Source organism: Archocentrus centrarchus, chromosome 22 (assembly GCF_007364275.1).
Source record: "Archocentrus centrarchus isolate MPI-CPG fArcCen1 chromosome 22, fArcCen1, whole genome shotgun sequence".
In the NCBI taxonomy this organism is placed as follows: domain Eukaryota; kingdom Metazoa; phylum Chordata; class Actinopteri; order Cichliformes; family Cichlidae; genus Archocentrus; species Archocentrus centrarchus.
Genome location: NC_044367.1, coordinates 12,612,298 through 12,633,558, shown reverse-complemented (window position 1 = coordinate 12,633,558; position 21,261 = coordinate 12,612,298). Strand labels below are relative to the sequence as shown.

The following is a 21,261-nucleotide window of genomic DNA, read 5'->3' as shown; positions in this document are numbered from 1 at the left end:
GGTACTCAAATGACCTTCAGTCACCAGATCTCTGTTTAACAGAGCATCTCTGGGATGCTAGAGGTAGCAGCTGACAGATGTGCAGCAACTATGTCACGCTATCATGTCAGCGTGGACCTTGCTGAATCTGTGCCATGAAAAATGAAGGCAAAAGCGAGTTCACCCCGGTACTAGTAAGGTGCATCTAATGAAGTGACCGGTGAGTGTATATGTAGTCTTTGCCGCGCGCTCGGTTTCGGGGTTTAGCGCCTCCCTGACGTCACTTCCCTCCATACGCGAGGTTTATGCTAACTGCAGCTAACAAACCAACTGACAACCGAGAACGTTCCCTGAATCTGGAGCTTACTCAAAGTAATGTCAAGAAAACCACGGCTGCCCACGAAGCTTCTATCCCCGCAGTAGATGTTGGGGTGTTTCTTCGACGGCAGTTTAAATGCACCTGAGGCTCCGTGAAGAAGGCTGGTCTGTTGTTGACATCCAGAACGGGCACGGATGTGTCGCCAGCCTCGCCATAGACTAGCTAGCGTAACTTTCTCACGGAAGTTTTCGTCTCTGGTATGCTTTTCAAGCATTTGCTCGCTCTGACGCGGCATTAGGCCGGACTTCAGTCTCTACTTAAGTGATTGCGATGAAGCTCCAGTGCGATGTCGAGGTGGTGAATCGGATGCTCCCGACCTTTGGGATGAAAAGTCGAGGAAAGGGGACGAGAGCGGTGCTTTCCATCGGGAAACATTTGGACAAGACGACCCAACGCAGTAGCGTCTACTTGATGATCTGCACAGCCAAAGACAGAGCCGGATCAAAGTACAAGGTGTTTACTTTTCTTTTATTTACTTCTACCCTTGTACAGCATGTACTGTCTGTTAAATCTTGATCTATTGTTTATCTCTGGGTGTGGAGGGGGCCTCTTTGTTTCCAAAATAAGCCAACTACAAGATGTTTCAAGCTAATTATATTACTTCATGTACGTATGTTTAAAAAGAGTATTTCAAGGCCAGATATGTGTAATATTTCTGGCATTCATTTTTTGTATCATGGATGGCAAGAGAAATGAACTGGTTCTATCCCATCATGCTTTGCTTTTCAGACGATTCAGGAAAAAAAAAAAAAAAACTTCGTTTGCTTCAAGAGCAACCGGCGTGGGTTTCAAAAAGTTAATAACTTTTTAAAACGTGAAAACTGTCAGCAGTGTCAGTGATCTGGTGACCCAGTGTTGTTTAAACTTTTTACTTAAAATCTTTACCGTTTAAGCAAAAGCGTTGGCTCTAAAAACAATCGGACCTTTTCATTTTCGAGCTTCAGCAGCTAATTTCTTAATCATTTAGTTTATTAATTGACAGTCAGTTTTCATAAGGAGTTAAAGATTGAGGTGTTTTCCAAATACAACTTCACTAGTTCCTGCTTATGTGGACCAAATGATACATTAATAGGACTGGCAAGAACTGGCAAGAACTGCTTGAGTGACTCAGAGCTGTTTTGTAAAAAGTTCATTATTTTCCCCACAGTGACCTACATGGGAAACCCTCTGGTATTGTTGTTTTCATTGTGTCAGCCTCTGATGTAAACGTTAACAGTTGTTGTCACCTAACCGTTAAATGTTGTAATACAGTATTCTTGTCTTAACTCGCATGAGTGATGATGAGCACCCACCCTGAAGTTATGAAATTGATTTTTCCGCTCCTTAATGCTTGGCTGTTTTGTTTTTTGTTTTTTTCCGTCCTCAGTTGAAAGGCAACATAGAGAAGTTCTTCACTTGGTTTGTGGAGGAAGGCAAGGCCACTGTGAGATTAAAGGAACCTGCTGTCGACATTTGCTTGAGCAAGGTATGACATACAACACTCTGTAATTGCAGTCTGAGCAAGAAGGTGTATACAACTGAAGACCCTGACTTAATTAAGAAAATGATTGGCTAACTGTAATATAAAAAAAATACACGACATGGGCTGAAAGCAACATAGCTGTTCCACTCATTCTCACTCTCACACACACACACACGCACACACACGCACACACACACACCTAGACCTACACCTGTGTTTCAACCCCAGTTCATGGCAGGGCAGATGACATAGGTGACATATTGTTTTTAATTGTTGCACAGCTCTCCTGGGTGTTTAACCTGTCCCATTCTTAGAAAGCATTTACCTTCTCACAGATCTCTAAACTAACATGTTAACCATACTTGGATTAAACTTCTGGGCCACAATTATGTAAATACTAATTCCCCCACATGAAGTCTATTAAATTGGCTGTCAGTGTACTGCACAGGTGCATGAAAATGTGTCCAAATCCTGTACTTTTTATCCACTTCACATTTCTTACTCCCAGCTGCATAAAGTCCATCCTGTTCATTCAAAAGAAGTGTGTCAGGGGCGCCTGGGTGGCTTAGTGGTGAAGCCGGCGACCACATACACATGCCGCGTTGAGGTGCGGGCGGCGCGGGTTCGCGTCCCGGCCCGTCACCAATTTGCTCGCGTGTCTTCCCCTGTATCTTTCCCCCATTTCCTGTCTCTCTCCACTGTCACAAAAAGCCACTGTGGCCAAAAATGCAAAAAAAAAAAAAAAAAAAAAGTGTGTCAGAGTATTCTAGGTCAGGGAATCTAGGTTAGATATTTCAGTGAATCTGGTCATGTGCCACAGTGACCCTTGAGATTCCTGTGAATCTGCTGTTACCTATTAATCCACAACTTAACTGTATTTATCCATCTCTAGGCCGATTCCAATAGCTTGAAGAACTTCCTTTCGGCTGCTCGTCTAGCAGACAGAGGAAGTGACGCAGGCAGCCTTCCTCTGTCCACACTGACTCCCGTTCGTGCCAGAGATGTAGAGCAGCCCAAGAAGAAACTCACCATCGTCTCCAAGAAGGATTACCCTCTAACCTCCAACTTCCCCTACTCCTTGGAGCAGCTGCAGGTGTCATACTGCAAACTGTCACGCGTGGACATGCGAATACTCTCTCTCAAAGGTAAAAATGAGCAAAGTGGGTTGTTGGTAACATGTCCCCTTCTCTATGCAAGTCCAGTAATAAATAGCAGGGTGTAGCTCTAAGTTACACATGGGTAAAATACTGGCTTGCATAACATTTCAATCAGACCCCTGACTCCTTAAAAACAGAACGAAACAACCCTCCAAAACAGCGTTAACGAATCTCAAGTTGAGCAGCTGCAGCAAGTCTGTACTGCTATTTAACTGCTGCTTTAATTACCTAAATTAAATGTATGTCAGAGTAGACTTGGGTACACAAAAAAAATCACCCTTTTATAGCATGTTTGATTTAGTAAAGTAGTTTCTACCAAATTAAAGGAGTTTTAACTGAATTCAGCTGTAATGCTTCATTTCAGTTGTTCATTGTGTGGCCCTTTGCTTAATTGTTTAATTGTAACGTGTGTGACCCCTGCTCTAAGCTGAGGTGTTTTTGTTTGGTTTTGTTTTTCCAGCTCTGCGGAAGCTAGACCTCAGTAACAACCACATCAAGAAACTCCCCTCCACCATCGGTGACCTCAGCTGCCTTTCTGAACTCGTCCTCCATAATAACCACCTGGAAACCTTCAGCGAGGCGCTCTGCCTGTCCACCCTGCAGCGGACCCTCCAGCACCTGGACCTCAGCCAGAATCGCTTGCAGTCACTGCCGGCTCAGTTCTGCCAGCTCAGAGAACTAGTGAACCTCAAACTGGACGACAATGGGCTCCTGTGTTTGCCGTTCCACATCGGCCGACTCTCGAAGCTGAGGTTCCTGTCTGCAGCGCATAACCAGCTGGCTGTACTGCCCGGTGACTTCCGTAAGCTAAGTTTGGAGAACCTGGACTTGTTTGGAAATCCGTTTATCCATCCCAACCCTCTGGATCACACAATGCAGCTTACATTCCCCCTTCCGCTTCAGGAGTTGGCCTCCAGAGCTGTGGCCAATCTCAGGTTAGATTTACATGCTGCTCCACATCCAGTTTAAGGCTCGCTGTGGTTCTCTAGCAGCTGGAAAACTCATTAACCTTTTATTCTTTCTGATTCACCTCACAGGATCCCATATGGACCTCACCTCATCCCCGCCCACTTGTGTCGGGACCTCGAAATGGCCAAGACCTGTGACTGTGGCCGCGTCTGCGTCAGTTTCTACATCAAGACTGCAGTGAGCATGAACCTTCACCAAGTCTCTCACACAGTTGTGCTGGTGGATGACATGGGAGGCACAGATTCACCTGTGGAGCAGCACTTCTGCTCACTTTCCTGCTACTCCGAATTCTTAGACAACTCCCTCCAGAGAGGAGCCAGATAAGAACGAGCACTTATTTGACAGAAAATGTCATCAGCTGGAAATGGGCGCGCTGCAGCAGGTAGCTTTGTGGGACAGTCGGGAGAGTATCTGAAGAGGAAGCTGCCGTGGTTTCCTGATGCTGCCTTTAAATGATGAGACAGTATCGAGTTTGTTGTGTTTTTAAAACCTTTCTCAAGCTGCTTGTTTTTACGCTTAAATTCGTGTTTTGAGGCGCTTTCCATTTATCAAAATGGGGTCAGAGACAAGCATGAATATGTTAGATCCTGCTCCATCTGAAACAGAGTGGCACTTACTGTACCTTATGGTCGCAGATAGCACAAAATCCTGTGCTGATGGCAAGTCTCTTAACCGTGTTTCCTTTTATTTTTTTTTTTCCTTCCTTGTGTTTAGAGACAGCAGGTTCGCCTACTGACCCACTTCCATCAGACGGGGGAATTACAAGATTAGATACATTTCTGAAAACAGTGCCTCAGGGTCAATGAGAAACAGCCAAAGGGAGCTGGTTTTTATTGTGCTAATGACCCACAGTTTTTACATGTATGTGAAAGATTAAATAAAAGTATTAATTATCACATTTTAACTACTTTGTTTTGTTGTATCCAAATGATTTATTTCCCTTTTTATCAGGTTTTTGCATGAAATAACCAAAGAGGAAGGTCACGTTTTTAAATTTTGAGCAATTTTTCTGCATTCAAATGCGTCAGTCCAGCTCATACATCAGAGTGTTTTGGAAGGTGAACCCTGCTGATGTCGAATGATCAGTGATCACAATTTCATTTCCATCCTCATCAATTTCCCTCAGTATTACAGGTGGAGGCTTCCTGTTATCTTCTAAGCTGGGTGAGATTTGCTCCTTCGGGAGGTCATCTTCGTCCATTTCCTCTCTCTCCTGCTTTGCCGTGAGCTCTTCAGAGCAGGTGCTTGCCGTCTTCACGTCACCTGTTGCAGGCATCTCGCTGGACGTTACAGCCCTCTCGGGAAAGCAGCAGTCCTCCGCTGCAGCAGTCGTAGCTGCTTTCTGGGTTTTGTCGCTTGATGTCTGGTTCTGAAAGGCAACATCCAGTTCCACCTAGTTCAGAATTGATTAAAGGAGAGAAAACAATCAGCAGTTTGCAGAAACTTGAACCAACAGTCTAACGATTAAAATCTCACCTGCAGCTTTCCGGCTGCGTTTGATTTTGTCTCTTCGCTCTCCTCTTGGTTATCTGAAGGCTTTGTTTTTGGTGTCACCTCCAAACTAGAGGCCAGATTTACTACTTTTTTCTTTGTCACACCATGGCATTGTTCAGCAGAGATTAAAACCTGCTGTTTATCAGCCGCAAGGTCCTCATCAACCACTGAGTTTTCTTTTTCAGCAGAAATGCCTCTTTTCTTGACAGTATCACACTGAGAATCATCATCTGCTGCTCTGTCACATCCACCTTCACTCCATTTCTGATGGTTGCCTTTTTCGCTATCTTCATTTTGATTGGCCTGCTTTGTCAGTTGCTTCTGCTCTTTTAATTTATCCTCCTCCTGTGCTTCTGTGCCTTTGTGACCTTCCGTTCCTCTTTCCTCCTCCACACTTTCTTGGCCCTTTTCTCCCATCTTCAATTTCACCTCTCCACCAATCGCTTCTTCCTTAATTTGTTGTTCTCCTTTCTCTTGAGTTCTCGCTTCCTCTTTTTCACTTTTCTCTGCTCCTTTCTCCTGCTCCAAATCTTCTGTTTGTCTTCCCTCTTTTCCCTCAGCACACGCCTCCTGCTCCCTTTTCTTGCCTTCCCTCTTTTTCCATTTGTCCTCCTCTTTGACCCCACTTTTGTCCTCCTGGCTTTCACCATCACTCTCACTCTCTTCCTTTGCAGGCCCTGCAAATAAATCAAATTTATGAGGAAGAACAGGCAGGGTGACAATAAGCTGCCCTTTCTGTTTGATGAACTTTGCTTCTCCTTTGTCTTCGTCCACAGGGTAGGCTAATGGTAGCTCCAGTCTGTAGGCTGGTTTCTTGGACTCCAGCAGCAATTTCTTCTCTTTTACTTCAAGGCTTGTGTCTCTGGCCGACTTAAGAAGTGGCAAGTCAACAGTTACCACAATCTCTTTGGGCCTGGGGCTTTGGGCCGAGTCTCTAGAGCATCGAAAGTCCTGCAGATCAATACATGATCTATACTTTACTGTATAGTGTGGCTTGGTTGGCCCTCTGGTTTTCTCCAAGCTTTGAGCTTTAGCGTCACTGCTGTTTTTTGTTGTTTTGGGTGTCTCTGTGGGTATTGATTGAGGCAGTGTGCTAGGTCTTTTTTCATCTGGGTATGGGAAGGCAAAGGGGTCCGGTGGGTCTGAGGGCCCCTTGGCTTTGAATCCAGGTATGGGTTTTCTTATAATACAAGGCTGCGGGGTGCCCTTGTATTTCGTTTTCATCTCTCTCACGTTCTTTTTGTCCAGAGTCACTTTAAAAGCATCCTGAATTCCCTGAATAGCCGTGCTGTCCACCATTTCCAGAAAGCTCTTGTTTTTGCTTGCCATGTGGAGTGTGTCCGGGTGGAAAACGACGTCATAAATCATCATTTTGTTACCTTTAGGATCTGTGTCTTGCCTCCCAGGGTGCAGGCTGTGAGGCAGGGACCAACACTGCCCTCTGCGGCCATCCTCCGACACAACCCACTCAGATGCGGGCTTCCCAATTTTATCACTGGAGCAAATATTGATGAAACATTTGTGCTTGCCATCCACGCTGGTTTTGATCGCCCTGAACGGTTTCGGGTGAATGAACTCGACGGTGTTGCCTCTCTCCTGCTCCAGGATCTGGATCTCTTCTTCATACTTTCTCCTGTTCTCGGGGTCCGATATTTCTCGGGCGTAATCGCGAAGCATTACCCTGAATTTCTCGTCTTTGAAAGCTTCTGAAAACCTCTTGACTTCATCCGCTGTCACGTTGAGCTCTTTGAGCTTCTCCCCGAGTTCCATGCTGCCGGTAGGGACGAGAACCGCTGAGCTGGACGAAGTTAGAGGACAAAAACCGACCACAAACTTTCGTGACTTAAACGTTTGGAAGCGAATAAAAAGGTGAAATTTAAACACTTTTACCACCTTGTCTTACTAAACCAAACAATACGTAACATGTACTCGCTTTAGCTCCGGTTACATAGTGTAACAAAAAAAAAAAAAAAGTTGTGTTGATGTAACCATGGCAACACCAGAGCGGCGCAACAAGTTAATACTTCCCCTCATTGAACAGGTTTGGGGTTTAATTGATACGTGATCTCAACTTTAAAAAAAAGGGGTGAATACAATAATACAAAATAATTATACATTTTGACATCGTGTAAATACAAACATCAACAATTACAGGTTGTTCTGTTTTTGGAGTGTGTTCAGGATTGAAGTTTTGGATAATGAGAAATACTTTATTCCAGTTTGGGGAACTGGAACAGTGGAAAGTTGATGAAATAATAAAATAATAATAATAATAATATTGCTATCTGCCAGACAGACACATATATTGTATTATACAGTGTGAAAGCATGTGGTATGGAAGATTTCCTGTACTGAGTTGAATCCGTCTGTTAGAGAATGTGCTCCTCTGCCTGTCCAGTAATTGGTGCAGAGGGTGGTCAGAATTATCCATGATGGACGGCTGCTGGTTCAGTAACTTCCAGTCCCCTACAGCTTCAAAAGAGTCCAGTTTGCAGCCAATCATGCAGCCACCTTTTCTCATCAGTGTATTGATGCCTCCATCTCTGACAACAGCAAAGTGCACTGCCTTTGTCACAGTTGAGCAATGGAAAATCTTCGTCATCTTGCTGCAAACATTGAAGAATCTCAGTTTCCTTAGGAAATAGAGTCTACTCATCCCCATTTTTCTATACAACCGCTGTGCTGGTCCTCCAATTCAGCCTGATGTCAGTGTGGACTCCTAGGTCCTTGTACTACTCCACCACATCAGCATCTTGTCCCATGATAGACATGAGTCATGTCCTCTTCCTTCTGAAGTCAATGCAGGTGCCCAAGTCCTTACACTCCACCACATCAGCTTTCTGTCCCAAGTGTAGCTATCCTCTTCCTCCTGAAGTCGATCACCATCTCTCTAGTCTTATACACATATACACATTCCAACAAATATATAAAATTAATTTTAAGTTTGTGTTTATAGATGAACTGCCAGTGCACTGCCAAATCAATTGTGTATCAATGTGTGGAGGTGAATGGTTTTAAATACGTTTCACAGACACACAGTGTGCTATCGTAAAACACCTTGTAAAACTAGAAAGATCAGAGAAAAACCAGAAGGACTCTCATCCTAGAGTACTGTGGAAAATATCCTTAGATTTACAATAAAATATCCCCAACAACAACTGTTGACCTTAAATGTGTAACAAAGTAATGAATTTGCAAAACTTAGGTTTCAAAACAACATCTACGTATGTCAAGGGCTGACTTCCTATTTTCTGCTACAATGAAAAAAAAATCTGTAAACACATCATCACTACTATTTTTCATTGTATCTCAGAACTGCTTGTTTCATTGTCTTAAGGGGTTAAAAAATTCCTGATCCTAGATTAATCCTCGGTCGTTAATTTCATTTAAGAAAACGCGTATTTACCATTTTGGCCATTTAAAAATATACTCTGTCAAGAACTGTGTGGACAGAGACTTCATATAATATATACAGTTGCTTTCAATAATAACTTCCACTAATACCTCAAATCTCTTCATTAGTTTATGTCAGTCTTAACCTATGAATTAAACTAATTCCATTAATTAAACCTTCACATTTAAGCAACCAAATTTGAATATAATGCAAACTATAAATTGTTATTTGACTGTGCTTGAAATGTATACTGTATAGTTTTTAATTTCTACGTTTATTTGTTGTTGAAACGTTAATGAAGACACAATGGGTAGACCACTAATTGTGAAATATCTAGCAGCAGTCCGGGGTGTTTTTCCAGCATTGCAAATAGTGACATTACATTCTTCCACCAGCAGGTGTCCCTGTAGACCACAGTTTTGGTGGCACTCAGCCAGCGAGTATGTCGGTCAGTAAGGCAAATGGGCGGGTGTGCGAGCGAGAGAGGTGATTGGTCGCACCCCCAACAGTTCATATTCCTCACTGTGTGATTGGAAGGGGTGGGCTGTTACTAGGTATGGGACCACTGCTTATGAAACTGCATCACAGAGACTGTTTGGGTACATCTCGTTTTCTTTAATGATTCATAAAAAATAAAAGTTCTGACAATTTCTAGGAGGTATGCATGAAGGTCAGGTGTGTGGCTTTTTATTTGGAATACCAATCCGCATATGTTTGATATGCCAGGGACATTATAATGAACTTGGTAGAGTATTACGCAAGAAGTGCAGCTCCATGCCCTCCTTGTTCCAATGTGACAGATTTGAATGGGCTCAAATGTTCTAATGAACTCCAGTACAGAACGATCAACTTGTCTTGTCTGTTCTGACTCATCTGTTTCTGCCTCCGAGCTAATGAACAGGACACGATGTCCCCAGATGGCTTCGCCAAAAGAGCTTTTATAACACCAAAAAAAAGAAAAAAAATTCATTCAACCAGCAGCAAGCTACCCACAGGCCAGTCAGCACATTTGAAAGAACATGAGTGAGCTTCAGCTGACCAAAGAGGGCGGTGGTGGGAGTTAGCGTGACACACACACACACACATACACAGGATGTGGGCAGGCACCACTCTGTATATTTGCGCATGAGTTGACCGGGAAAGATTGCTGACTTCATCTCAATCCCACACCATTTCTCTCATTTTAGAAACGTGAAAGGTCATGAAACCCACAATTACAATTCATGTAACCTTATTTTATTACAAATATGTATTAAATAATATGAAAAGGTAGAGAGGGAGATACAATCAAGGTATAATTATAGCACTGATGATTAATATATTTACATTTGTTTTCATGTCAACTTTTCCCCCCAAATGACAAATTAATGCATTTTTATAGTACAACCAACAACACATTCACATAGACATACATGAATATCAACACAAACAAAGGAGAGGTGCAGAAGGTGAAATGTATAAGACAAAACTTCATATAAAGGCTTTGGCAAGAGTGCATACATAAGATCAATTATATAAACAAAGAATCTTTTAGAGAAAATATGTGTACAAATGAGCAGGAGAGCAGAAAGAGAGTCCAGTGCATGATTTTCTTTCATTCCCATGAGTCAAGAGAGCAGCAGTGTTGTGTGCTTGGCTGCTTCCTGTGTCCCTCTGGTATCTTGGGAGTGGGTCGGATGGCAAGTTGTTCATTGTCTACTTTGAGCTGGCAGGTACCAGCATGCTTAACGTTGCGATGCCAGATTTTGAGGGAGGAGTTTTGCCAGCAGCCATTTTGTTCAGACTCCTAACATCGGCCTGCCAAGAGGGAATTTTCTTCGTCGTCATGTGGCGGCGGGCGTGTTTGGTCAGGTGATCGCTGCGCATAAACCGCCGGTCGCACACGGGACACACAAACTTCTTCTCCCCGGTGTGGGTACGCCTGTGACGTGAGAGTTCGTCGGAGCGGGCAAACCTCTTATCACACCCATCCCAGCTGCAGCTGAAGGGCTTCTCACCTAAGGGAGGGAAACAGAGGGACAAATGAAGAAAACAAGTGAGTCACATTGTACTCATAAAAGCCTGACACATTACTGAGCTTCGCTTATATAAAAACAATGAGCTCACTCTCTTCCCGTCAAGAATAACAAGGTTGGAGAAGGAATGTTTTACAAACAGGATGCAACACTCATCTTCTGAAGTCACATTTATTCTACATTCTCACAGGCATCAGCCAAGCACCTCTAAATGCAGTAAAACCCCCACCTGTGTGTGTTCGAAGGTGTGCTTTGAGGTGTGAGCTCTTGAAGTACGTCTTCCTGCAGCCTGGGAAGCTGCAAACATAGTTCCTCCTGCGGGAAAAGTCCATCTTTGTGGCTGTTGTGCTGTTGCTGGGTCCTGCTGAAACGTACATGGGGGCTGGGGCCAGAGGTAGTAGCTTGGTGTTGCCCAGGGTCATGACAGTCTGAGGGCAGTGGGGGGCCTGAGAGACAGATGACTGAGGGAGGACCAACATCACTGTGCCTTGGGGGACTGCTGAGCCCACAATCAGGGACTGCTGAACAGGGGGGGTGTTAGCTGAGGTGGGCTGGGGGAGGATGGGTGTGGCGGCAGTCCGAATTCCAGAATTGGATGTCTGAACCGCACTGGGGATGAAGGCTGAGATTATACCCGATTGGCTGCTGACAGGGAACATCTGGCAGATGATTTGAGGGCTGGCAACTGGAGGAGGGGACACGGTTGTGGGAACAGGGGGAGTGGGTGGGCTATTTTGCGGTTGGGTGTTGACAAGAGTTGGGGTGGGGACACTGTCCAAACAGGGTTTTGGGGGACTTGCTGGCTGCTCTGTTGTTGAAGGTATGAGGGAAGCAGGAGGTGTGGTTATCTGCTCTGTAAATGTAATGCATTGCTGCTGCTGCTGCTGCTGGCAGACCACTGTATTAGATGTTACCATGTCCCTAGCTTTCTCTGGATTGGGGGCCACTGGACTGTGGGGCTGGCAGAGGGTTCTGTCTGCAGTGTGGCGGATCACGCTGGTCGCCATTGCTCTGCAGGGCTGCGGGAGGGGGAGGGAGGGGGTCTTTTCAGCAACGACTGCCAGGACAGGTCGCTGTGTGGATGCAGCCAGGCCAGAACTTGACTGATGCACAGTGCTTGATGATGCTTCAACAAAGCTGGGACTGTGAGGTGGGGTCATGCACTGCAAAGAGAGGGTTGGAAAATTAAAAGTGAACCCACTGTCTCTACTTGTAAAAGAACCTATATTTCCAGTGTATCCCAGGTGGCAATCAGATACACATAAGAATGACCATCATAATGAGCTATAAAACAGTGATTTTTATGACTCTGCCTCTGCAAGAAGGAACTCTGTCTGAAGGTCAAAGACCTTACTGTATCAAGGTTTTTCTCGTAGTAGCAACTCTGAGCTGCCCCAGAATCATGTCATAAACCATCATCTTTACACATTTGCATCACAAGGCTAAGCCTTTCAGTGCATGAAGGTGTTTAATTAGTAAACATAAGTTATCACTGCATTTCTACAGTGGGATTTTTGTGCCTTGTTCTAGTTCAGGCTACGAGAAAGAAATGCAGCAGTAGTTGCATCCATATAATTCACTGGTGCTATATGATATGTCTTACCAGGGAGGAGAAGGACACAAAGTCCTTCGGGGGCTCCGGCAGTTCGGGGGGCAGGAGGGAGTCGCAGGAGTCCGAAGCTGGGGTAAGGGGTCTTGGCTTGCAGGGGTTTGGCTTGTTGCTGTTTAAGAAAAGAGGCTGGCCCCAAGAACTCATGCACACCAGTGCCTCTGCCGCCTCCAGGTCAGTGTACTCCAGACCAGAGGAGCCGACACTGAACCCACTAGAGACAGACTGCTCGCTGTCATGCCTTCTTCTCTTAACCTTAGCCACAAAGTGATCCATATACTCAGTCTGTGAGGAGCGGAGGGGGGAAAACAAGACAATGAAAATACTTTCATGTGGTCACGTCACTGACAACACATACATACACACACATACAAAAAGCTATTTTCAACTCCTACTCTATAATGTGTTGATTCCGCTTTCTCTCTGATAACACTAACAAAGAGACACTTTCTATTCTATTAACCAGAATGGAGCAAAAAAAAAAAAAAATCTATTTCCAGTTATCATCTGCTCAGTCACTGTTCCTGTATCTGAAGTTCCCGGGCCAAACTGTGCGCTGCTGCCAATAAGGGAGAGGGGGTGTTGGTGACTACACCCCAGCCCAGCACGCACTGCCCCTGGCCCGAAGCCAGGACACCTCCCATTACCAAATATAGACCAAACAGTGACGTGTTCCCGAGATGAGCCATGTGAAATCCCCATAAAGCGGGTTTGCATCAGGAAGTAGGCTTGTCACGTTCCAACTTTTAATTATAATTTTTTAGAGTAAACAAAGCACGTAAGTGATTCTCCACAAAAATACACCCGGATTAAACAAAGCATCGGCAGTGACAGGCTTCCGTGCGTGTTTGTGTGACATTTTTATTTATAGTTATTGGTCTTAGGGTTGAATTAAATTCTAAAAATAGTATTTATGCTTGTAATGATTTTTGTTTGTTTGTTTGGCACCACTGCAAAGTTGATGTGACACAAAATAAAAATAATAAACTTCTATAAAAATGTTAAACTAAGCTTTGCATTTACGCTGAGTGCTTAAATGTCAAAGTAAACAAGTGGACGTTAGCGGACTGTAGTGGAAATACAACAAAAAAATTTTGCGTTAAGCTAAAGTGACAGTTCATTAAAATTGTCTTACCTCGTGTAAGTCCATCTCGGTGAATTTTCGCGAAGGCATTGAGGAATAAAATCTTAAAATATCGCGTTTTTGTTTTTGAAGCCAGTTTAGAACAAAGAGACGGCGCTTGCCAGAGCTGCTGCCTGTTCCGATAGGGTTGAGGTCGTCTTTTCTCTGACTGGCTCCCTTTTCTCTCAGCTGTGTGTGTAAAACGTGGGGGGGAGAGGAGGAGGAGGAGGGGAAAAAAAAAAAAAGAAAAACAAAACTCACAACACGCACCGGCGGGTGGCAACACTCAGCCAATCGCGATCAAGAGTGTGCGGAGCTTCACCCAATGGGAGAACAGGAAGCGCGTGAACAGTGCGTGCTCGCTGGACGGTTGGAGGAAGCAGGGTGCGTGGTCGTTGGTGGGCGTGACCACGGGAGTCAGCGGTGTCAGGGTAAACCCGATGAACTGCCATCCGCCAAACTAGGCGAAAGGTCGTTTCAGTGTATGCGGCATTCATGGGCTGTGGGAATAACCTTCCGGAAATAGTGCATAACACCCTATTTATGTCATAAAGCGCGGTAAATCGGATTTACTTAATATATATTAGAATAAAATAATACATCTGAAGAGATGTTATTCAACACTCTTATATAACAGTTTAACGGGATTTATTTCCTGCTGCGTTATTTGTTATTTTTTATCTTTTGAAATAGAATAACTATGCCCAAATGTCCAATTCCAGTCAGAATGCAAATTATAAGATAAGATAAGATAATGTTTATTCGCACAGTTATTCACAGTACAATGCACAGTGAAATGTATTTTGTACCTGCAGCCGAAAATAAGTAGTAAAAAATATATAAATAAGAAAAATAAAAATAAGTAATTCACTATACAGACTATAATAATAATAATAATAATAATAATAATAATAATAATAATAATAATAATAATAATATAATTTACAATATTAAATGTTAGATAATAATAACTTAACAAGTGTTTGCAAAAGCTCGTAAGCAAGCATTAGAAGTTGTAGTTAACTAGCTCAAAAGACATTCGTGTAGACATGTTAACAAACCCTTAAAAAACAAACAACAACAAAAAAACAACTTGATTATGTTTTGTCAAGTCCACTGGCTTGACTGCTTTTATGGAAAAAGGTCAATCAGGGAAAGAAAGCGGTCATTTTCCCCACCTTTCCCACAACACATGAATGCAACACGAGTGCCAGACGTAGCGCGGGTTTCTGTCTCCCGTGTAGTGTGTGTGTTTTGTTTTGTTTTGTTAAGATGTTTGTGTAGTTTCCTAGTTTGCTGTTAAACAATGGATTAAGCATCAAATCCACATTTTAGAACACAATGATGCTCGGCTACAAAACGACCAAAAGCTTTGTTTTCTCCACCAGCGTGTTGTCGCAGTCTTTAACTTTGTTACCAAAAATAATGTTTCAATCTCATGTTGCATTTTTTTTTCTGCTTACTGTAAACTAGGCCTTCTTAACAGCCATGTTTTCATGTTTTGGTCATAATCCTAACACTTCTTTTGTCTCATTACGGTTTTTATTTCTATTAAACATGTTCTATAATTATCATAGGTTCAAGTCTCCACAGGCAGTGCATGCCTGTTTGTCCTGTATGTAGGGCAAAGGGTATTCTGTGTTGCGCTTTGTGCTCCTGACTAAATATATTCTGAAAGCTTTATGTAAGTGTGCACTGTATGTTTTTCCCGTGTCCTATTGTCCAACGATTTTTATGAGCGCATTTACACAACCACACGTCAGAGAAACCAAACTGGTCTTGACCTACATGTGCTGTTACATCACCACCAACTTCATTTGGACAAAGGGGGTTAAAAAATGTGTCAGAACTTCCAGCAAACTTCTGGAAATCACAATATGCAAAAGGTGCAAATTCAGTGCTTTAAAAAGATTGTCTTTCAGAATAACCACATACTTTGAAGATAAAAGCAGCTCCAGTGTGATTCTAGTCTTTGGTGCTTATACAATAATAACCTGATCGCAGTTTACCTAATTGTTAAGGTGCCGTTTTCTTGCAGCAGGGAGGAGTGTAGCAGGTGTGCCGGCTCAGCCTTGGCAGTGCACGGCTCCTAAGGAGGGCCTTGTCTCTGTATGACTCACATAAGCATGACCTCAGGGAGCATTGAGGGCTTGGAGCTGTGGCAATGCAGTTTAAGTGCCAGCTGTTAGAAGAGAGGGGAAGAGGGAGGAGCTGCTAGGAAAACCAGTATGCAGGCACGACAAGCAGCCGGGTCTTAGTACAGCAGCCTGTTTGTAGGCCAGTTCACTTCATCTTACTTAGGGAATCTGGAGGAAAGGTTATGCTGGCCCTATCCGGGCCTCTGGATACACAACTCCCCTGTCCGGTCAACTCCCCCCAGCTCAGGAACTCCTGGAGTGGAGTCAGAAAAAGGGGGGAGTTGCCCCAGTAAAGTTAAATATATCACAAGGGGCCACATTTCACTAAGCTCTGACACCCATCCACAGAATGGCATGCAGAAGGGCTTCTTGTCTAAAAATGTAAAACATAACTTTTATATTGATTATAATCAACAGGCGGCTTATTTTCATGCTGTTCTGTACTTACATTTATTCCAAAATATTCATCAGATTACTAAAAGAAGAAAGATGAGTGTGTGTGTGTTCATGAGTTCACTGTAAACTGAAACAGCAGGATCTCAGTTCATTTTGATGCACCTAAACCCAAAGTGAAGCCTGCAAATACGTGACATTGCCTTTACATAGCTGAGATTGTTTAGCTCACAGTTAAAGCTGTGGTGCTTAGCTAGTTTACATCTTTTAATGCACTTTGCAGAGCCACGTTGTTGTTTGCAGGTCACTGTTGCAGCTAATGTTGCAAGACTTGGCAACACTTACATTGTTTGCTGATAGTCACAGAGGCTAATGCTAATATTAAACTACTCAGAATAGTTTGTGGGCTCACTCAGGCTTCTATAAAACACCGTCTGACAGTTGCTCCTTCTCGCCATCACTGCAAACTGGCATCTGGGTGAAAGGACACAGTGCATAATGACGTGCTATCTTTGTTTTTCATTTAAATGCTTGACATGGCTGAACATTTGTAATATGCACTGAAAAACATGAATTAAACACTGACTTAAAGACCCTGAACAATAGCAGATAAGCGGTAAAGCAAATATTTGGCTGGACTTTTCTGAGAAGTCAGAAATTAACCAAGCCTAACATTCAACCAATAAAACTAATTATTTCTGTACAGGAAAGCATGTAAATAATTGTAATTTGGCATCTTAATAAAATAATAATAACATGCTTTACTTTTTTTCTGCTTTTTTTTGTAAAACAGCAAATTTGAAAATTCCTGGATTTTAGCATAAAAAATATCATTTTGATTAAAGAGCTTGCACATACTGGTGGATTATCCATTACAGAAACACAAAAATGATTTTGGTAATTAACAATACTGATAAATAAGGGTTTTTGTTATTTATTTGTTGTATTTTATGTTGTGTTTGATGCATTTTGACATGCTGTGACTTTGTACAGCTCTATCTTGTAAAATACTGTTGATATCAGTGGGACTTCCTGGTAAAATAAAGGTAAAAAAAATGCCATATGAAGCTTGCAAACTTAGGAGATAAAGAGGCAAATACTGGATTTCGAGACTCACAATTATATCATGGCAAACATGTATTTTTTTTTTGCTATGTGGAGAAATATTGCTGGCCTGATGGATTTAAACAGTATTTTCTAGTTAATACTAAAGTGGGGCAGTGGATTCAATCAGTTACAGTGAAAGAATCATTTGAACGCGCGTGAATGTGAACAAGAAACAAAAAGAAAGCACATAAAACATGACTGAAATCTTAATATCAGAATCAGTTTTCGAATCGCTCTCAACCTTATTGGAAAAAAAGAGGAAAACCAATTTCATTTCCTCCTCTTGATGAAATTGTTTTGGTGTTTATTTCCAGCCACAGATGACCTGTAGTACTCAGCACTGAAGGATGCTTTGTGTACCTCACCACATGTGACTCCTCCCCCTCTCCTCCTACACATTAGAGTGGAGCAACAACAGGGAGTTCTCATCCGGCAGCCGACTCCTGATTGGTCGGAGTGGGATTCTAAAGACAATCTGTTGCTATGAGAGACTGACTTTCTGTGCTGCAAGCTTGCTGTCTGTTGTCCTGGCAACATGAGGAGCAGGAGGCAGGTTTGAGGGCTCCCTGGAGAAGCTTTCCTAGAGGAGTCGATCTAATGATGTGTGGTGCCTAATGATGTAGGCTCCATGTTGTTATTAAATAATCACACTTTGAATTGTTTTCTGTGTGGTTGTCTGGCCACGCGGTCCTCTGTGCTGCTCCATTCGTCATCTACACTTTCAAACACCTACATTAGTTCCTTGAACTATCTCTGTGGTCCATTGTAAGTCTGAAAATAGCTCAGGTCTAACTGGTAGGTTCTGTGAAGTATTTTCAGTATTAATGCATATATGTATACAGAATTAGGGACGACAGCAGCTGCTAGTTTCTTTGTTGTTTTCATCAGTGAATGGAACAAACACAGTGTTATCTGTGTGTTTGAGATATGGACCGTAGCCAGTTATCTTTCCAATTCTGGGCATTCGATGGAAATCAGAGGCATTTACTACGCGCTTAAAAAAGAAAATAATAATAGAAAACATCTGGCACAATTTTCAGGCTCATGTGCAACCCTGTGCCCTAATGCAGATGGTATCACAACTGCACAACAGCCAGAAAATTGTTTTGAATTGAATAACTGCTTTGTAGAGTGGTGGAACAATTATTTAGATGCTTTACTTAAGCAAAAAACATAATTCTATTTAGGTAATTAAGTAAAAATGTTTTGGTTTTTTTGCATCAAAATATACTTAAACTAAAAGTCTTCACTGTGCAGAGGAGTCCTTTTCACAATCATATACAATAGACTATATCACTGGATCATAATTATTGATTCATTAATGTATGTATCACTTTAATGCTGTGCAGGAAATGATTTGATTATATACTACTTATACACTACTGAGCAGCTTTAGTCGTAGTAATAAAGCATAAATTATTAGTAGATATTAAAAAATCTGCAAAAAAATAAAGAAAGTAATCAAAGCTTTAAAATAAATGTATGGAGGACAAAGTACAATATTTGCATCCAAAATATAGTGAAGTAGAAAGCAGTATAAAAATAACGTACATTAGAGTAGCAGTAAATTAAGAAGAATAAAGTGCAAGTATATTTTCAGTAAAGTACTCATTCCATTGGTAGTTCTTTTCATTAACATTACCCTCAGTCACTGGCATCACTGGGGGAGGGAACTATACCAGGAACTCTGAAGCTCTCTGCAGGATCAGGCAGAGCCGGCTCTTTCTGCTTCTTCCTGTGGATGCTCTGGTTCTTCACTGTATGTGGTAGCAACTCTTCGAAGCCGAGGATGTTTTGTAAGTCTGTGGTAACCAGTGCTATTTTTAAGCTGTGGTTTTCTAGGCGTTAAAAAAAAATGGATGTTGTTAAAAGATTTGATGAACTCATCAGGTCTGGGAGCTGAGACGGACAGTCTTCATGCAGCAGTGGGAGGAGGGTCTTGTCAAAACTCCTCTCCATCGGCACGTTTCAGCGGAGATGACTCAGCTTTCCTACGCTCCTAACTCTTTACAACTTTACACAGCAGTAATTTCATCTCACTGACTTCATTTTAAGATTGAAAATCTCATTAAAGAATTAGTGGTTTACACATTTGCCTAACAAGCAAGAGATCCCTGGTTTGATCCTCGGAGGAGACACAAATCCTGTTGCGGTTGCATCAGGGAGGGCATCCTGTGTAAAAATCTGCCAAACCAAACACGTGGAGCCACCTGCTGTGGTGACCCCTTGTGAATAAGGGAGCAGCCTAAAGTAGCTTTTGGTGCATTTTAACGAGATAATTTGCATACTCAATGTTTTAGAATGCAGAAAACAATTGTAATTCAACAAATAATTGTCTTAATGAGGTAATCAAGTGTGAAAAAATAACTGTTATATTTATTAGCACATTTTTAACCTATTCTGTAGAATGAGAGAGATAGTAAAAGAGAACAGATGGAGGATGACACTTGAAAGCATCGCAGTGTGGCAGCATGGCAACATGGCAACACTGGCAACACTGGCAACACTGGTATGGCTGGTTAAATTCTAACTAAATGAGAGCTTTCTCTTATTTGTACCTGCACAACTGAACCATCAACCAGCGTCCTCTTTTATGATTTTAGATGTAGAGCTATCAGATTGCTTCTGTAGCCACAAACTGGGGTACCTCACGAGTTCATCTACTTGTACTTAGTGTCAGCTATAAGCAGGGCCGGATCTAGTGTGCAGTCTCTGGGTAGGCAGCTCGAGAGATTAGGTGGGTAAAAAGACTGGAGGTTAAAGCAGGCACATAGTAATCTGCAAGATACCGGTTTGAAGCCCTGTTCAGATGCTGAAATGTCTGTTTTTGTACACGATTGCTGATAAAAAAATAAATAAATAAATACACAGACTAAACAGCTAAAGCAATATTAAGAACCCTAGTTTGCTCCAGTCCGTAGGCAGAAACTGTATGATGCTTTCTACAGGCTGAGGAACAGCAGGAAACAACATCTGCATCTTTCTGTAACAGTAACACAGAGGCAGACTCTCCCCAAAACCTCAGAACAAAAGCTGTCCAGCCTTTTTTTGTCTGACATCATACTGATTACAAATACTGCTAAAACGAATGCTATTGCAGAGAGCTGTAGGCTGTTCAGTGAGTTAGAAAGGAGACTCTTAGTTTCTGTGCTGCTTTTTTCGATTGGCTGAAGAAAAAGAAAATGATTCCGTTGGTTTGGGTGGACCAGATAATTTGCTTGGCTGGCAAGGATCAGTAGAACAACCTCCAGGGCTGAAAAATGAAACAAATGCAAAAGCACCAAATAATAACTGCTGGTGTTCTTTCTCTCTTATGCTGGGCTTTCTAAACCTAGTACAAAAAGTAAGGAAAATTGTGTCTGGTTGATTATTTCTTTGTTGTAACAATGCTTCTTGGAAATAAATCTTATACTGTTGGAAAGCCTGTTTATTTCCCCTTAAATTGAGCCACATTTGTAGGGAAAATGCATTTGTGGGTTGAGCAGCAGAGTTGAGTTTATGGGCTGCATTGATGAAAAACAGCTTATTCTACTACTGACTCTTGTTTTGAGCTCCTGGTACCCCCAGGTGCTGACAGGCTTGCCATCACCGGAGGCAATCTCAACGCAGAAAGATGAAATTCTGAAACCAGTAGCAATCCCATATCTCCACAGTCTGGGACCAAACTCTGTCCTCCAAGATGACAACGCATGCCCCCACGCAGCAGGGTTTATCAGAGCCTACTTTCAGAATGTGGGGCTGGAGAAGATTGAAAGCCCAACCTGCAGTCCTGTCCTCAACCCCACTCAATGCCTGTGGTATAAGCTGTTAGTGCCAGAGTGACCAACACAACCACACTGGCTGACTTGTGACAAATGCTGGTTAAAGAATGGGATGCTATCCCACAGCAGTGTGTGACCAAACTGGTGACCAGCATGAGGAGGAGGTGGCAGTCTGTTGTGGCTGTGTATGGTTCTTCCACATGCTACTGTGGAAGAACGCTGCCATATACTCCAATCAGTCATTGTAAGATGATGGCATAATGGCCAACACAGAGATGCTC

General features: G+C 42.6%; 3 protein-coding genes across 3 annotated transcripts; 1 reads left to right on the top strand and 2 right to left on the bottom strand.

The window, feature by feature from the left end:
* The first annotated feature begins 263 nt into the window (after positions 1-263).
* On the top strand, positions 264-4,850 carry lrr1 (leucine rich repeat protein 1). Its single transcript, XM_030719448.1, has 5 exons — positions 264-811; positions 1,725-1,823; positions 2,713-2,965; positions 3,438-3,912; positions 4,015-4,850. Exons 1-5 carry the CDS (start codon positions 629-631, stop codon positions 4,268-4,270), a joined length of 1,266 nt encoding a protein of 421 aa, XP_030575308.1. The 5' UTR covers positions 264-628; the 3' UTR covers positions 4,271-4,850.
* dnaaf2 (dynein axonemal assembly factor 2) lies at positions 4,765-7,429 on the bottom strand. The gene is made up of 2 exons (XM_030719447.1): positions 5,423-7,429; positions 4,765-5,339 (listed from the first exon to the last, which is right to left on the bottom strand). Exons 1-2 carry the CDS (start codon positions 7,208-7,210, stop codon positions 4,971-4,973), a joined length of 2,157 nt encoding a protein of 718 aa, XP_030575307.1. The 5' UTR covers positions 7,211-7,429; the 3' UTR covers positions 4,765-4,970.
* A 2,625-nt stretch (positions 7,430-10,054) lies between these two features.
* Positions 10,055-13,771, bottom strand: klf11b (Kruppel like factor 11b). The gene is made up of 4 exons (XM_030719110.1): positions 13,594-13,771; positions 12,453-12,743; positions 11,079-12,012; positions 10,055-10,831 (listed from the first exon to the last, which is right to left on the bottom strand). Exons 1-4 carry the CDS (start codon positions 13,630-13,632, stop codon positions 10,530-10,532), a joined length of 1,566 nt encoding a protein of 521 aa, XP_030574970.1. The 5' UTR covers positions 13,633-13,771; the 3' UTR covers positions 10,055-10,529.
* Between the last annotated feature and the right edge of the window lie 7,490 nt (positions 13,772-21,261).

Excerpts from the sequence above, each read along its gene's own strand:
- lrr1 (XM_030719448.1), top strand. The coding sequence starts at position 629 with ATGAAGCTCCAGTGCGATGTCGAGGTGGTGAATCGGATGCTCCCGACC. Across the intron at positions 812-1,724 it reads GAGCCGGATCAAAGTACAAG|TTGAAAGGCAACATAGAGAA; the intron begins GTGTTTACTTTT and ends TTCCGTCCTCAG. Across the intron at positions 1,824-2,712 it reads TCGACATTTGCTTGAGCAAG|GCCGATTCCAATAGCTTGAA; the intron begins GTATGACATACA and ends ATCCATCTCTAG.
- dnaaf2 (XM_030719447.1), bottom strand. The coding sequence starts at position 7,210 with ATGGAACTCGGGGAGAAGCTCAAAGAGCTCAACGTGACAGCGGATGAA. Across the intron at positions 5,340-5,422 it reads ACGCAGCCGGAAAGCTGCAG|GTGGAACTGGATGTTGCCTT; the intron begins GTGAGATTTTAA and ends ATTCTGAACTAG.
- klf11b (XM_030719110.1), bottom strand. The coding sequence starts at position 13,632 with ATGCCTTCGCGAAAATTCACCGAGATGGACTTACACGAG. Across the intron at positions 12,013-12,452 it reads TTGTGTCCTTCTCCTCCCTG|TGCATGACCCCACCTCACAG; the intron begins GTAAGACATATC and ends CTCTCTTTGCAG. Across the intron at positions 10,832-11,078 it reads ACACCTTCGAACACACACAG|GTGAGAAGCCCTTCAGCTGC; the intron begins GTGGGGGTTTTA and ends TCCCTCCCTTAG.